The sequence below is a fragment of the Nerophis lumbriciformis genome, linkage group LG01 (genome assembly GCF_033978685.3).
Source record: "Nerophis lumbriciformis linkage group LG01, RoL_Nlum_v2.1, whole genome shotgun sequence".
Lineage (NCBI taxonomy): Eukaryota > Metazoa > Chordata > Actinopteri > Syngnathiformes > Syngnathidae > Nerophis > Nerophis lumbriciformis.
Window position 1 is genome coordinate 60,304,848 of NC_084548.2, and position 15,720 is coordinate 60,320,567.

Consider the following 15,720-nt stretch of genomic DNA (forward strand, 5'->3'; position numbering starts at 1 on the left):
ATGAATTCAAACACAAGAAAACCCAAACATGACCAAACTCTCAGTAGCATTTCTGACAAACTTTGTTTATGGTTTGATCTGAAGTTGTTGAAAGACTTTAATGTCACGGCGCATGCACAATCCCTCATGCCATCAGCAGCAAGCGCCACAGGCAGCTTCGCTAGGAGCACCCCGGGACACTCCTCTGCTCGCTCTTCCCGCATCAAAGCCATGCGCCTGCACAGCTGTAGGCAATCGTCAATCCACGCACCTGGATTTGATGAGGGCAGACGACAAAGACCGGCGGACCCGAAGATCCAGTGCCGGAACGTAGTTCACTCTCCGTAGTAAGCATCCCGTCTCTGGCTTCCCTCCTCGTACCTGCTCTCTGTGCTTTCCCTCTGCCCGTGTCGTCTATGTCCTCTGTGTTCCCCGCAGTTTTCCCTCCGTATCCAGTGATCGAGCTGTGCACCTCGTTCCCTTGGACTTCCCTCCGGACTAGCATACACACCCCAACACATAATCAAGTTCAATAAACCTGTTGAACTAATTTCTGCCATTGTGTCGTCTCTTTCCCCCACTGTACGTAACATTTAAAGTATTCTTTAATGACTTAGTTTAACATTTTGTGGTATTTACATTGTATTACACACAAAAACATTGTTCACTGCTTTAATACATATTAGTATTCATAGTATTTACCTCGTATAATACACAACAAACATTGTTCACTGCTTTAATACATTATTTTGTGTTACATTCTTCCCTTAAATGATAATGTTCACAGTGATTGTTTTATATGTATTTTTATGTATGTCGTATGTTTACCCCTGTTGACTTTTACAATCTTTATCCTAATCATTTATTTCAACTTTATGTTATTCAAGTATGTCATTTTTAAATTTAATAATTTCATTGACAAGCAATTCTATTATGGTCATACTCTTGTTTGCTAGCGGCTACGATTTCAGTACTATTGAAGATCTTTGCTCCTTCTCAACTCTGTGGTAATATTCTTTTCACAAAATACAACCAATAGTACGTTAATGTTAAATCTTACTTGTGAAAAGTAATCCCCCGATTCCTATTTTCAACAGTCCGCTCAGAAAACGCTGAACACCATCCCTGCATCTTTGTTTTCTACCTGTCAACTGTCAGTTTAGGCTGCTCGCCGGCTCCTCTCACCACCTCAAGATGGCGGCCGAAATTCTCGCGTCACAGCAGCCAATGCTGTGTCTACTTATAAGATGTCTCATGGAGAGAACATTTGACGTTTGTTTCTCTCGCGAGATCTGACGACACTGCGCGTGAACAACATAGGACAAAGAAAAATTAAGATGGCGTCTGGCGCAGAATACGTTATTGTGGTTAATATTGTTCTGTTTTCTTCATCAGCATGTACATGTGCAAATGTATGCTGTTTCTTTAAGTAAACATCGTTAATGTTTGTTTTTGTCGGATGCTTTAGTCTAAGTGCACTAATTACAATCAATTACGCTTTCCGTGCGCGTTTAACTTGCTAGTTAGCTTAGCTCTTTAGCTGCTAACAAAGAGACGCGGAAGTGATCAACACATCGCTAAGCAGAGATCAAGTGTGAGTGTAAAGTGTTGTGATTGTGTGAAAATGTGCGAAAGAACAATAGCAGAGTACGAGGAGGACCTTTCTCCAACAAAAGAGGAGAACAAGAGACAACATCCACTGGCCGCTGTTTTCAAGAAACTTAAAGTTGTGTTACACAGAACAGGTTTGTTTACTTCTTACTCTCACATGTTTACTAACTTTATATTTATTTATTTAATAGATTGTTCTTAGGAAGACGCATTTTATTGTGAGGATGATTCACTGCTTTGTTTGTATATTGGTCATAAAAACGACAGTTTCAATTCAGACACAAAACATTTATGAGAAGTTGATGTTCCTCTCAGTTTATAACAATGTGTATCAACATGTTTACGCAAAACTCACACTGACACCAAATATATTTTACATTGTAAATTGTAAATTCTTAGTTGTATGGCTAATTTCACTAATATCTGACCTACATGCATCAAGAAGTGAAAGTAAACATTTATTGTCAATCATCTTTCAATAAGTAGTCAACACTTGATTTATTAAAAGAACATAAAGGTGACTGACTTTCCTCCAGCGTGTCGTAGGTGGTCTCCAAGTGAATGTGGGAGCTGTGCTCTAAAGAAGAACTGTTGATGGAGATACTTCATAAAAACACCACATAGTACACTTTTTGCCCAGCCACCAAAATCACTTAAAAACATTTTATGAATGTTTTTAAGCATTTTTTAGATGTTTTTTCAGTGCTATTTAACTAATGGTTAGGACAGGGGTCCCCAAACTTTTTGACTCGGGGGCGGCACATTGGGTTAAAAAAAATGTGGCCAGGCCCTCGTGCACTAATTGACTGAAAGAGCACGCACTTGCCGGTTTGCGTTATCGATGGGAAAATACATTTTTTGACAATATGTTTCTGAGATAGGCTCCAGCACCCCCCGCGACCCTGAAAGAGACAAGCGGTAGAAAATGGAGGGATAATTTTCCTCAGCGGCTAGGAGACACCGAGAGTAGAAAATGGATTGATGGATGGGCTAGAAAGGACAGATTAAAAAGATAATAAAAAAATAAATAAAACTGTATTTTTTCTACTCGGGACTACCCACGGGCCGGATTTTGGACACTGGCGGACCGTATCTGTATCCGTGGTTTGGGGACGTCTGGGTTAGGACTATACCATTACAAAGTTAAAGTTGACATGTATACAGAAAAAAATGGTTACTCACTTTACACCTTTGGTTTATAAAGTTGTAATTAGTGTTTTTAGGAATATTTTGATCAATGCTGACCCGTCCTTAAAATTGCTTGTGGCTACGGATGTCCCGATCCGATATTTGGATCGGATCGGCTGCCGATATTTGCTAAAAAATTGCGTATCGGCAAAGCATGGGAAAATGCCGATCCAGATCCAGTTTTAAAAAAAACTCCGGTCCGTGTTTTCCAACGCACCTATTTAAATAATACATTCCACTTTTCTGCTGCTCCGTAATTTCCGTTCCGCATTTTCCAGCACACCTTCAACACATCCACAATTCTCACACAGTTGCTTTTAGCTGCTGGCATTACACGACAGGCTCTTCTCACTCTTTCCTGTGTCTCCCTCTTACAGACAGCAAGCGCACCTTCTTAAACACGTCACATACTGTCACGTCATACGTCACATACTGTCACGTCATACGTCACATACGTATACGTCCTCTCCCAGCAGAGAGCGAGGTAGCGGCATGGCTAACATTAGCTGTGATGCTAGCGCAGCCGCTAAGGTGCGCGCCTGCTCAAGCGTCCTCTGCGCACGGCAAATCTATGCCACGCACAAAATCAAATAAAAAAATAAGCGCATAACAATTTCCGACACACGGACACGACAGAGAAAACAGTTTTCGTCATCATTGTTCAAATATTGTGACGTCTGTCGAGACGCTTATCTCCATTCGGTGCCACACGTCCACACCATCAAAATGCAAGGCAAAAATTTCCACATCAACACCTTATGAATAAATTAGTGATTTTTTTAGTTGTGATTTCCTTCTCTGCATGAAAGTTTAAAAGTTGCATATATTAATGCAGTATGAAGAAGAATGTTTTAATGTAGACATGCAAGCCTTGAAAGAAAATTTTGAAAATCAAGACTACATTTCCTGCAAATGGGTGCATTTCTACCCTATATTTTAACTTTAGATTTATTCTCATAGCAAACTCTTTTGGCTGTCTTTTTGACACTTACATCCGGCGCTCCCCTCCACACCCTGGATTATAAATAATGTAAATAATTCAATGTGATTATCTTGTGTGATGACTGTATTATGATGATAGTATATATCTGATAGTATATATCTGTATCATGAATCAATTTAAGTGGACACCGGCTTAAACAAGTTGAAAAACTTATTGGGGTGTTACCATTTAGTGGTCAATTGTACGGAATATGTACTTCACTGTGCAACCTACTAATAAAAGTCTCAATCAATCAATCAAAACACATAGAATCATCATACTGCTGTGATTATATGCATCAAGTGTTCATTCAAGGCTAAGGCAAAATATCGAGATATATATTGTGTATCGCAATATGGCCTTAAAATATCGCAATATTAAAAAAAGGCCATATCGCCCAGCCCTAGTTCAATGATGCCATTTCTGTTTGTCATGTATAATTTTGTCTATTTTGTGTTTATCCTTGAATAAACAGGTCAGTTTCTTGTTACCAACCATTGTGTATTATTCAAACTCCCCTAATTCAGCTGGCTAGTTGTTATCAAGAGTACTAAAACCCTTTTCAACATGATTCTGACAACTAAGTAAGCTAAATAACTTTAAACTTTAATACATGCTCGGATAGGCCAGTATCGGTCTGTATCGGTATCGGTCAGTATCGGTATCGGATCGGAAATGCAAAAACAATATCGGTATCGGATCGGAAGTGCAAAAACCTGGATCGGGACATCCCTACTTGTGGCTAGGACAAAATCAACTCTTTCCCTTGTTTTTATTGGATGTTTAGTTACACACATTTAACACAACACATATGAAAACACCAATCATCCCATTGTGTTTACAGGGTCAGTAAAGAACTACTTTTATAATCGTATTTACTTATTGACCCAACAGACCAGCAGCCCCCCCACATTAAAGAGGAAGAGCCACAGCCCCCACACATTAAAGAGGAAGAGCCACAGTCTCCACATATTAAAGAGGAAGAGGAGGAAGTGTGGGTCACTCATGAGGGAGAGTGTCTTCCAGGTCAGGAGGAGGCTGATCTCACCAGGTTTCCGCTGAGTGTTGTCTCTGTGAAGACTGAAGACCATGAAGACAAACCACCTGAGTCCTCACACCTTCATCACAATCCAAGTAAGCACAACATCCACATATCATCTAATACAATATTTTCAACAGATGTTCATCCAGGGACCACAGTTATGGCTAAAGGTGGAGATATATTAGCTTTTTATCTTCACATTCAGGTAACATAAAAGATCAATGAACAATGCTGCTATAACAGAGCACCACATGTCAGAACTTCTAATACAGAGCTAAAGAAAATGCTAAATGTTTAGCAAAAATTGAGGCAGAATTAAACAATTAGTGATATAATTAACGATCCAACTCAGACACCTGATGACAGGTGGACGAAAAAACACTCTGCAGCGTCCCTTCTCTGTTTTAACCATTCTTTGTTGATGTGCACGGACACCGCGGTTATGAATCAGTTTCTGTTTTGTCCTGCGTTTGAAAAGCACAATAATTGTTTTGCAAGCTGATACCAATACCTTCCAACTCCTCAAGATCGACACCGTTAACTTATTTATATCTAATCATTTTTAATGTCGATTTAAGTGTAGTTTGGGAACATCTGGAAGGAATAAAAAGTCAAACAATAGTGGATATGACAAAGTAGGGCTGGGGGATATGGCCTTTTATTAATATCTCAATATTTTTAGGCCATGTCATGATACACGATATATATCTCAATATTTTGCCTTAGCTTTGAATTAACAGTTGATGCATATAATCACACCAGTATGATGATTCCATGTGTCTACATTAAAACATTCTTGTTCATACTGCATTAATATATGCTCATTTTAAACTTTCATGCAGAGAGGGAAATCACAACTAAGTCAATTTACCAAAACTGTATTTATTAAACAGTGGCACAAACATTCATGTCATTTCAAAACAAAGTGCAAGATTGTCAGAGACATTTTAAAACAAGCTATGAGTGCACTTTTGTGCATAATGTCACTAAGATGACATATCAAAACAACACTAAATTAAAGGCCTACTGAAATGCGATTTTCTTATTTAAACGGGGATAGCAGGTCCATTCTATGTGTCATACTTAAACATTTCGCGATATTGCCATATTTTTGCTGAAAAGATTTAGTAGAGAACATTGACGATAAAGTTCGCAACTTTTGGTCGCTGATAAAAAAGCTTTGCCTGTACCGGAAGTAGCAGACGAGTAGCGTGACGTCACAGGTTGGGGAGCTCCTCACATCTGCACATTGTTTACAATCATGGCCACCAGCAGCGAGAGCGATTCGGACCGAGAAAGCGACGATTCCCCCATTAATTTGAGCGAGGATGAAAGATTCGTGGATGAGGAAAGTGAGAGTGAAGGACTAGAGGGCAGTGGGAGCGATTCAGATAGGGAAGATGCTGTGAGAGGCGAGTGGGACCTGATATTCAGCTGGGAATGACTAAAGCAGTAAATAAACACAAGACATATATGTACTCTTATTAGCCAGAACACAACCAGGCTTATATTTAATATGCCACAAATTAATCCCGCATAACAAACACCTCCCCCCTCCCGTCCATATAACCCGCCAATACAACTCAAACACCTGCACAACACACTCAATCCCACAGCCCAAAGTACCGTTCACCTCCCCAAAGTTCATACAGCACATATATTTCCCCAAAGTCCCCAAAGTTACGTACGTGACATGCACATAGCGGCACGCACGTATGGGCAAGCGATCAAATGTTTGGAAGCCGCAGCTGCATGCGTACTCACGGTACCGTGTCTGCGTATCCAACTCAAAGTCCTCCTGGTAAGTGTCTCTGTTGTCCCAGTTCTCCACAGGCCAATGGTAAAGATTGACTGTCATCTTTCGGGAATGTAAACAATGAAACACCGGCCGTGTTAGTGTTGCTGAAGTCGGCCGCAATACACCGCTTCACACCTACAGCTTTCTTCTTTGCTGTCTCCATTGTTCATTGAACAAATTGCAAAAGATTCACCAACACAGATGTCCAGAATACTGTGGAAATTTGCGATGAAAACAGACGACTTAATAGCTGGCCACCATGCTGTCTCAAAATGTCCTCTACAATCCGCGACGTCACGCGCTGATGTCATCATACCGAGACGTTTTCAGCAGGATATGTCGCACGTAATTTAAAATTGCACTTTAGTAAACTAACCCGGCCGTATTGGCATGTGTTGCAATGTTAAGATTTCATCATTGATATATAAACTATCAGACTGCGTGGTCGGTAGTAGTGGGTTTCAGTAGGCCTTTAAAGTGCACTTTTTGTACAGAACGCCACTACAATAGTTTAAAACAAATAAAGTGCACTTTTGTGCATGATGTCACACAACATATTTCAAAAACTCAAATAAAAATGAGCTGCATAATAGGAAATCAAATAGTGTATGTTACTAGGTTACTGCGGACGTCATCTCATTCTGTTGTTGACTATTTTTTTCATACGGTGTTGATCTGGAAATGATTGGTGTGGCACCGGTCGGAGATGTTGACATGAGGAGTTTCAAGCACTCCTTATTCTCTAGCGGGTGACTTTTCAAATGATGCTACAAATTAGCAGTAGTGCTACTTTTTGTAGAACGCATTTTCCGCATAGTTGACATATTACGGTTGTCTGTTCAACATATTTCCGCTTGAAGCCAAACCACCGCCAGACGATGCACCCCATGCTCTTTTGCTTAGGAATGAATTATTCTTCCTTCATTTGTTACCAGATCCGCACCTTCTTTCTCTCTTATTACCACTCGCACCGTACCGCTAGCATCACAGCTAACTTTACCCATGTCGCTACCTCTCTGCTCCGCGGGAGAGTGTGACGTTGCACGCGCAAGAGTATGTGACGTATGTAAGAAGGTGCGCTTGTTTTATTTCTCTTTGAGAAGGAGAGACAAGACAGAGTGAGAAACGCCTGTAGTGTAATGCCCGCAGCTAAAAGCAACTGTGTGAGAACGTATACTCGAATATCACGATATAGTCATTTTCTATATTGCACAGAGACAGACCCGCGATATATCGAGTATATGTGTGTGTATATATATATATATATATATATATATATATATATATATATATATATATATATATATATATATATATATATATATATATACATATATATATATAAACCCCGTTTCCATATGAGAGAAATTGTGTTAGATGTAAATATAAACGGAATACAATGATTTGCAAATCATTTTCAACCCATATTCAGTTAAATATGCTACAAAGACAACATATTTGATGTTCAAACTGATAAACATTTTTTTTTTGCAAATAATCATTAACTTTAGAATTTGATGCCAGCAACACGTGACAAAGAAGTTGGGAAAGGTGGCAATAAATACTGATAAAGTTGAGGAATGCTCATCAAACACTTATTTGGAACATCCCACAGGTGAACAGGCTAATTGGGAACAGGTGGGTGCAATGATTGGGTATAAAAGTAGATTCCATGAAATGCTCAGTCATTCACAAACATGGATGGGGCGAGGGTCACCACTTTGTCAACAAATGCGTAAGCAAATTGTTGAACAGTTTAAGAAAAACCTTTCTCAACCAGCTATTGCAAGGAATTTAGGGATTTCACAATCTAAGGTCCGTAATATCATCAAAGGGTTCAGAGAATCTGGAGAAATCACTGCACGTAAGCAGCTAAGCCCGTGACCTTCGATCCCTCAGGCGGTACTGCATCAAAAAACGACATCAGTGTGTAAATGATATCACCACATGGGCTCAGGAACACTTCAGAAGACCACTGTCAGTAACTACAGTTTGTCGCTACATCTTAAGTGCAAGTTAAAACTCTACGATGCAAAGCCCAAAGCCATTTATCAACAACACCCAGAAACGGCGCCGGCTTCACTGGGCCCGAGTTCATCTAAGATGGACTAATGCAAAGTGGAAAAGTGTTCTGGGTCTGACGAGTCCACATTTCAATTTGTTTTTGGAAACTGGACGTCGTGTCCTCTGGAACAAAGAGGAAAAAAGCAATCCAGATTTTTGTAGGCGCAAAGTTCAAAAGCCAGCATCTGTGATGGCGTGGGGGTGTATTAGTGCCCAAGGCATGGGGAACTTACACATCTGTGAAGGCACCATTAATGCTGAAAGGTACATACAGGTTTTGGAGCAACATATGTTGCCATCCAAGCAACGTTATCATGGACGCCCCTGCTTATTTCAGCAAGACAATGCCAAGCCACGAGTTCCAACAGTGTGACTTCATAGTAAAAGAGTGCGGGTACTCGACTGGCCTGCCTGTAGTCCAGACTTGTCTCCCATTGAAAATGTGTGGCGCATTATGAAGCACAGAGACCCTAGACTGTTGAACAACTTATGCTGTACATCAAGCAAGAATGGGAAAGAATTCCACCTGGAAAGCTTAAAAAATTGGTCTCCTCAGTTCTCAAACATTTACTGAGTGTTGTTAAAAGGAAAGGCCATGTAACGCAGTGGTAAAAATGCCCTTGTGCCAACTTTTTTGCAATGTGTTGCTGCCATTAAATACTAAGTTAATGATTATTTGCAAAACAAAATGTAGTTTCTCAGTTCGAACATTAAATTTATTGTCTTTGCAGTGTATTCAATTGACTATAAGTTGAAAAGGATTTGCAAATAACTGTATTCTGTTTTTATTTACAAATTACACAATGTGCCAACTTCACTGGTTATGGGTTTTGTATGTCCCTCTTACTGTAAGTTTTCCTTTTTTGCTTTTTGTTTCTTATGAAAAGTTATGTTGTTTGTTTTGACTGTCCTTTCTGTTTCTCCTACATTTGATTTCTTATAGGATTTGCACGGGATTTCATTATTCATTTTTTGTCCTGTACCGTTTTGTCTTTTAGGTGTAGGAGCAGCTGTCTTGCTTGTATGTAAGGCTTTACTGCTGAGTTAATTTTGTGTCTTTGCATGATGTGTAATGCTTCTGTGACTCCCTGGTGTACAGTGTGGTTATGACATCTTGAATGTCAATCTGGAAACTGATGAGATTATCAGAGTCATTATTAGAAAAAATGCTGATTTAACTGAGCAAAGTTGGACTTTTTTAAAGCATGATTTTGTCTATTTGTGTCCAGACATCTGTGGAGAACATTCTCTCCCTGAGCAGCAAGAGTGGACCTTCACAGAGGCGCCACAACCACCCCACATTGAAGACGAGGAGCCATACCCCCCACATATTAAAGAGGAGAAGGACCCACAGTCCCCTCTGTTTAAAGGAAACAAGGCACCACAGTCCCCCCGAATTAAAAGGGAAGAGGAACAGCCCCCCGAATATATAGAGGAAGAGAAGCAACAGCATTCTCACTTTAAAACAGAAGAAGAAGAGCCACAGTCAACCCAAATTAAAGAGGAAGAGTCACAGTCCCCTGACATTGAGAAAGTTGAAGCGCCAGAGTCCCCCCAAATTAAAGAGGAAGATGAGGAGCCACAGCTTCCTCCATTTGTAGAGGAAGAGCAACAGCTCCCTCACTTTAAAACAGAAGAAGAGGAGCCACAGTCCACCCAAATTAAAGAGGAAGAGTCACAGTCCCCTGACATTGAGGAAGTTGACGTGCTGAAGCGCCCCCAAATTAAAGAGGATGATGAGGAGCCACAGCCTCCTCAATTTGTAGGGGAAGAGCAACATCCCCCTCACTATAAAACAGAAGAGCCACTGCCCACCCAAATTAAGGATGAGTCACAATCCCCCGACATTGAGGAAGATGGGGCGCCACAGCCCTCTGCGTTAAACAGGAAGAGGTGCCACAGCCCCCACACATTAATAAAGAAGAGAATGAGCCACAGCACCAGCATATTAAAGAGGAAGAGGAGGAGCCACATAAGTGAAAGTGAGGAGAAGAGAGAGGCGGAGTCTCCAAGCAGCAGCTCAACTCAACACATGACAACAGAAGCTGATGGAGACCACTGTGGAGGATCACAAGCAGACAAGATCTTGGCTCCACTATCAGATAGTGACGACACAACGTCTCACTCTCCTGACACTGATGATGAAGACTCTAAAGATGATAAGACATGTCACACTGACAACACACGCTTTAAATGTTCTTACTGTGACAAAACTTTTAATTACCGTGGTAATCTGAAAGTACATATGAGAAGACACACTGGAGAAAAACCTTTTTCATGCACAGAATGTGGTAAATGTTTTGTGGGTAAAAGCGATCTGAAAAGACACACAATAATGCACACTGGAGAAAAAAACATTTCCTGTTCAGTCTGTGGTAAAAGTTTTGTACAAAATAGTCATCTGAAAATGCATACAATAATCCACACTGGAGAAAAAACCTTTTCCTGTTCAGTCTGTGGGAAAGGTTTTTTTAAAAATAGTTATCTGAAAATGCATACAATAATCCACACTGGAGAAAAACCATTTTCCTGTTCAGTCTGTGGTAAAAGTTTTGCACGAAATAATACCCTGAAAATGCACAAAAGATTGCACACTGGAGAAAAATCATTTTCCTGTTCAGTCTGTGGTAAAGGTTTTGCAGGAAAAGGTGTTCTGAAAAAACACACAAGAATCCACACTGGAGAAAAACCCTTTTCCTGCACAGAATGTGGTAAATCATATGCTGATAAGGGTGAGCTGAAAAGACACACAAGAATCCACACTGGAGAAAAACCTTTTATCTGTTCAGTCTGTGGTAAAGGTTTTGCACAAACTAATAGTCTGAAAATACATACAAGAATGCACACTGGAGAAAAACCCTTTTCTTGTTCAGTCTGTGGTAAAGGATTTCTAGTAAATAGTGTTCTGAAATTACATACAAGAATCCACACTGGTGAAAAACCTTTTTCCTGTTCAGTCTGTGGTAAAGGTTTTACAAACAATAGCCATCTGAAAAGACACATGAAAATGCACACTGGAGAAAACCCTTTTTCTTGTTCAGTCTGTGGTAAAGGTTTTGCGGAAAAAAGTGAACTGAAAATACACACAAGAATGCACACTGGTGAAAAACCCTTCTCCTGTTCAGTCTGTGGTAAAGGTTTTGCACAAAATAGTCATTTGAAAATACACACAAGACGTCACACTGGAGAAAAACCATTTTCCTGTTCAGTCTGTGGTAAAGGTTTTGCGGGAAAAAGTGAACTGAAAATACACACAAGACTGCACACTGGTGAAAAACCCTTTTCCTGTTCAATCTGTTTTAAAGGTTTTGCACGACAAACAAATCTGAAAAAGCACACAAGAGTGCACACTGTATAAAAAAATGTTTCCTGTCCGGTCTGTAGTAAAGGTTTTATACAAAGTAAGACTCTTAAAGTACACTGTAGACAAACCATTCACCTAGAAGGCATTATTGATAATGCAGAGCAGAAAGCACACTGGTGAAAATCCTTTTATCAGCTCAGTCGGCTTTAAAGGTTTCATAGACCGTCTAACTTTGAAAAGACACACACTCAAGAGAAACCATTTAGTTCCAGTGTGTGTGTGTGTGTGTGTGTGTGTGTGTGTGTGTGTGTGTGTGTGTGTGTGTGTGTGTGTGTGTGTGTGATGAAAGATTCCCTAATAAGGACCAGTGTAAGACACACAAGAGTGCGGGTGAGAACAGCAGCAGCAAATGAAGATGCAGGATGTTTTGTCATTGTTCTGTGTGTTACCAGCTTGACAAATTGCTTCTAACCTTTTATGTTCCATCATATTTACCCCTGCATGCTAAGAGCATTTTTGAACAGACCATGACACTCCATCACACTTGAACATCTCTAACATGTAAATGCAGCCTCTTTCCTAGATCAGCATTGTAAATGTAAATATGTTCTTAACTGTTTTACCCTGGATAAATAAATGTTAAATAAATACATGTAATCTATGAAGTAAATGTTTATATACTACATTACCCAGAAAGGTTAGTGCTGTAGACAAGAACAGGAAGTAGGTTTCAGTTCCAAGATGTCCATCGTGAGAAGTGGAACGAGTTGATCTCTGCAACAGCCCTGAGGAACATAGCTGAAGAAAAGTGGAATGCACCACAACTTATGCCCTTCACTGAGGATGTTCAAAAAATGCATCAGTTTCTCAGTCAAATGCATGATGAGTGCAGCAGTACGCCATCTGAAAATTCTTCCACAAAGGCCTGGTCAGACCTGACAAAAGTATGTTTGACACAGATCATCCTCTTTAACAGACGAAGAGAATGAGAGGTAGCAGCCATTCCCTTGTTGGCTTTTTTGTCAAGATACACAACTGATCCTCATGCAGAGGTTGATTGGGCTCTCTGAAGTGGAAAAAAAACTGCAGACATTTTTCAAGGATTGTCATCAGGGGAAAACGAGGCAGACCTGTTCCTATTCTCTTGACTCCAAAAATGGTGTGTGCATTAGAACTTCTCGCTAAGTACAGGGAAACTTGTGGGGTTCTCAAAGACAACAGTTACCTGTTTTCAAGATCCACAGCGATGATGCATTTCCGTGGTTCTGACTGCATACGAGACTATGCAAAAGCATGTCGAGCAAAGTGTCCTGTGTCACTTACATCCACGGAACTACGAAAACATGCGGCCACCCTTTCAACTGTGCCAAACATGACAGACACACAGATGGACCAGCTGGCCAACTTTCTTGGTCATGATATTAGAATCCATCACGAGTTCTATAGACTCCCTGAAAAGACACTGCAGCTGGCAAAAATCAGCAAAGTTTTGATGGCACTCGAGCAAGGTCGATTATCAGAGTTCCATGGCGAGAACTTGGATGAAACCCAATTGGTCCAAATGGTAAGTTGTCATCTTTGTTGTTTCCTTTGGTCTATAATTTTTTTCCATCCTTTTGTTTGGTTTGAACTCAATTATAAGCTTAACATGTTATGTGTACCACAGAATGTGTTTTGGAAACTGAAGAGGAAGATCTTACCAGAGAGGACGGACACTATTCATTTCCTGATAATGGTATGTAATGTCAATACTCATTTTGGTGGTTTATTAAATGTGGCCTATGGTAAGCATGACACTGAATGTTTATTACATTGAACCCACAGAAGAGGTGGCCTTTCCAACCACTGAGGACGAAGAAATCCCACCCCCCAAGAGACTGACACAACTTTCAAAAGAAGGGGATGCATCATCAGCAAGTCGTGCAGTGAGACATTCTTCCAAAGTGAAGTATATACATGAACTGTTTTTTTTAGGCAAGTTTTATCAGTCTTTGTTTTCTCACAAATAATGCAAATGCATATATATGCATTGTTCTCTGTGGGTTAAAGACATTATAGCAAACAAATGTATAACTTAATTTCTTCATCTTATTTTATTTTCATACACATATTTTGTATGGTCACTTGCAGGTAAAGCTGCCCAGAAAAGGCGACCCTGGACACAGAAAGAGGTGAAGGCTGTCGAGAAGCACATGAAGCGATTCATATCCCTTCTGGTATTGTACCAGGAAAGAGTGGCTGTTTAAAATGTGAGGGGGACGAACCGGAAGCTCTCCAAAACTGGGAATGGCAAGCATTGAAGTTCTATGTGTACAACCGCATTACGGCCTCCAAAAGGAGATTGCAGCTAAAATAGTATCGTATTTTTCGGAGTATAAGTCGCACCGGAGTATAAGTCGCACCTGCCGAAAATTCATAATAAAAAAGGAAAAAAACATATATAAGTCGCACTGGAGCCCGGCCAAACTACGAAAAAACAGCGACTTATAGTCCGAAAAATCCGGTAGATTAAGAGATAATCAGCATTGATTGGTTAAGTAGAACAGTTTTTTATGTTCTTTATGTTCAATGTTGTTAAAAACAAAAAGTAAAAATGAAAGTTTGAATGACTTTGCATTTTATTTCTGTGGTTTAAGGTAAGATAAGATAATCCTTTATTGATCCCACAACAGGGAAATTTGGGTTACTTTGTTTACGTGTTTCAAATATTGGTAAAAGAGAAAATGAATTTTCTTGAAAAGTGAAACATGTGTTATCCTGGCATTAATAGTACCGTATTTTCCGCACTATTAGCCGCACCTAAAAACCACAAATTTACTCAAAAGCTGACAGTGCGGCTTTTAACCCGGTGCGCTTTATATATGGATTAATATTACGATTCATTTTCATAAAGTTTCGATCTCGCAACTTCGGTAAACAGCCGCCATCTTTTTTCCCGGTAGAACAGGAAGCGCTTCTTCTTCTACGCAAGCAACCGCCAAGGTAAGCACCCGCCCCCATAGAACAGGAAGCGCTTCTTCTTCTACTGTAAGCAACCACCCACCCGCGTAGAAGAAGAAAAAGCGCGCGGATATACCGTACGTTTCATTTCCTTTGTGTGTTTACATCTGTAAAGACCACAAAATGGCTCCTACTAAGCGTCAGGGATCCGGTTCATGAAAAGACGCAATCTCTCCATCCGCACACGGATTACTATTTCACAGCAACTGATATTCCTGTGAAACGCACTGTGGATACAACGGGAGCACGTACGGTGAATATTCGCACCACAGGGAATGAGAAGTCATCCTTCACTGTGGTTCTAGCTTGCCATGCTAATGGCCAGAAACTTCCACCCATGGTGATATTCAAAAGGAAGACCTTGCCAAAAGAGACCTTTCCAGCCGGCGTCATCATAAAAAGCTAACTCGAAGGGATGGATGAAGAAAAGATGAGCGAGTGGTTAAGGTAAGTTTAAGTTTTCGCGAAGAGGCCGGGTGGCTTTTTTCACGCAGCTCTGTCCATGTTGATATACGTATGTTTGTGATTGCACATATGCGTACATTTTGGGAGTGAACAGAGTTGTTAGAACGCTGGTTTTTAATATATTATTAAAGTTTGACTGACCTATCTGACTGTTTTTTTGACATTCCTTTAGCGCAGTTAGATGCGGCTTACAACACCGGGCGGCTTATAGGTGGACAAAGTTTTGAAATATGCCGTTCATTGAAGGCGCGGCTTTTAACCCAGGGCGCCTTATGGTGCGGAAAATA

General features: G+C 40.3%; 1 protein-coding gene and 1 long non-coding RNA gene across 3 annotated transcripts; both read left to right on the top strand.

The window, feature by feature from the left end:
- Positions 1–1,267: 1,267 nt before the first annotated feature.
- Positions 1,268–12,302, top strand: LOC140676654 (uncharacterized). 2 transcript variants are annotated; one of them, XM_072914134.1, is made up of 3 exons: positions 1,268–1,724; positions 4,655–4,894; positions 9,894–12,302. In XM_072914134.1, the coding sequence occupies exons 1-3, from the start codon at positions 1,604–1,606 to the stop codon at positions 12,020–12,022; spliced, it is 2,490 nt and encodes an 829-aa protein (XP_072770235.1). In that variant the 5' UTR covers positions 1,268–1,603; the 3' UTR covers positions 12,023–12,302. The 2 variants fall into 2 exon arrangements, with proteins under 2 accessions (XP_072770235.1, XP_072770236.1); XM_072914135.1 differs by having other exon boundaries at positions 4,787–4,894.
- A 637-nt stretch (positions 12,303–12,939) lies between these two features.
- Positions 12,940–14,476, top strand: LOC133570565 (uncharacterized). Its single transcript, XR_009810225.2, has 3 exons — positions 12,940–13,703; positions 13,793–13,916; positions 14,099–14,476. It is a non-coding gene; the product is annotated as an uncharacterized lncRNA (long non-coding RNA).
- Positions 14,477–15,720: the final 1,244 nt, after the last annotated feature.

Coding starts and splice junctions, on each gene's coding strand:
- LOC140676654 (XM_072914134.1), top strand. CDS start 1,604: ATGTGCGAAAGAACAATAGCAGAGTACGAGGAGGACCTTTCTCCAACA. Junction 1,725..4,654: donor AGTTGTGTTACACAGAACAG/GTTTGTTTACTT, acceptor TTGACCCAACAG/ACCAGCAGCCCCCCCACATT. Junction 4,895..9,893: donor ACACCTTCATCACAATCCAA/GTAAGCACAACA, acceptor ATTTGTGTCCAG/ACATCTGTGGAGAACATTCT.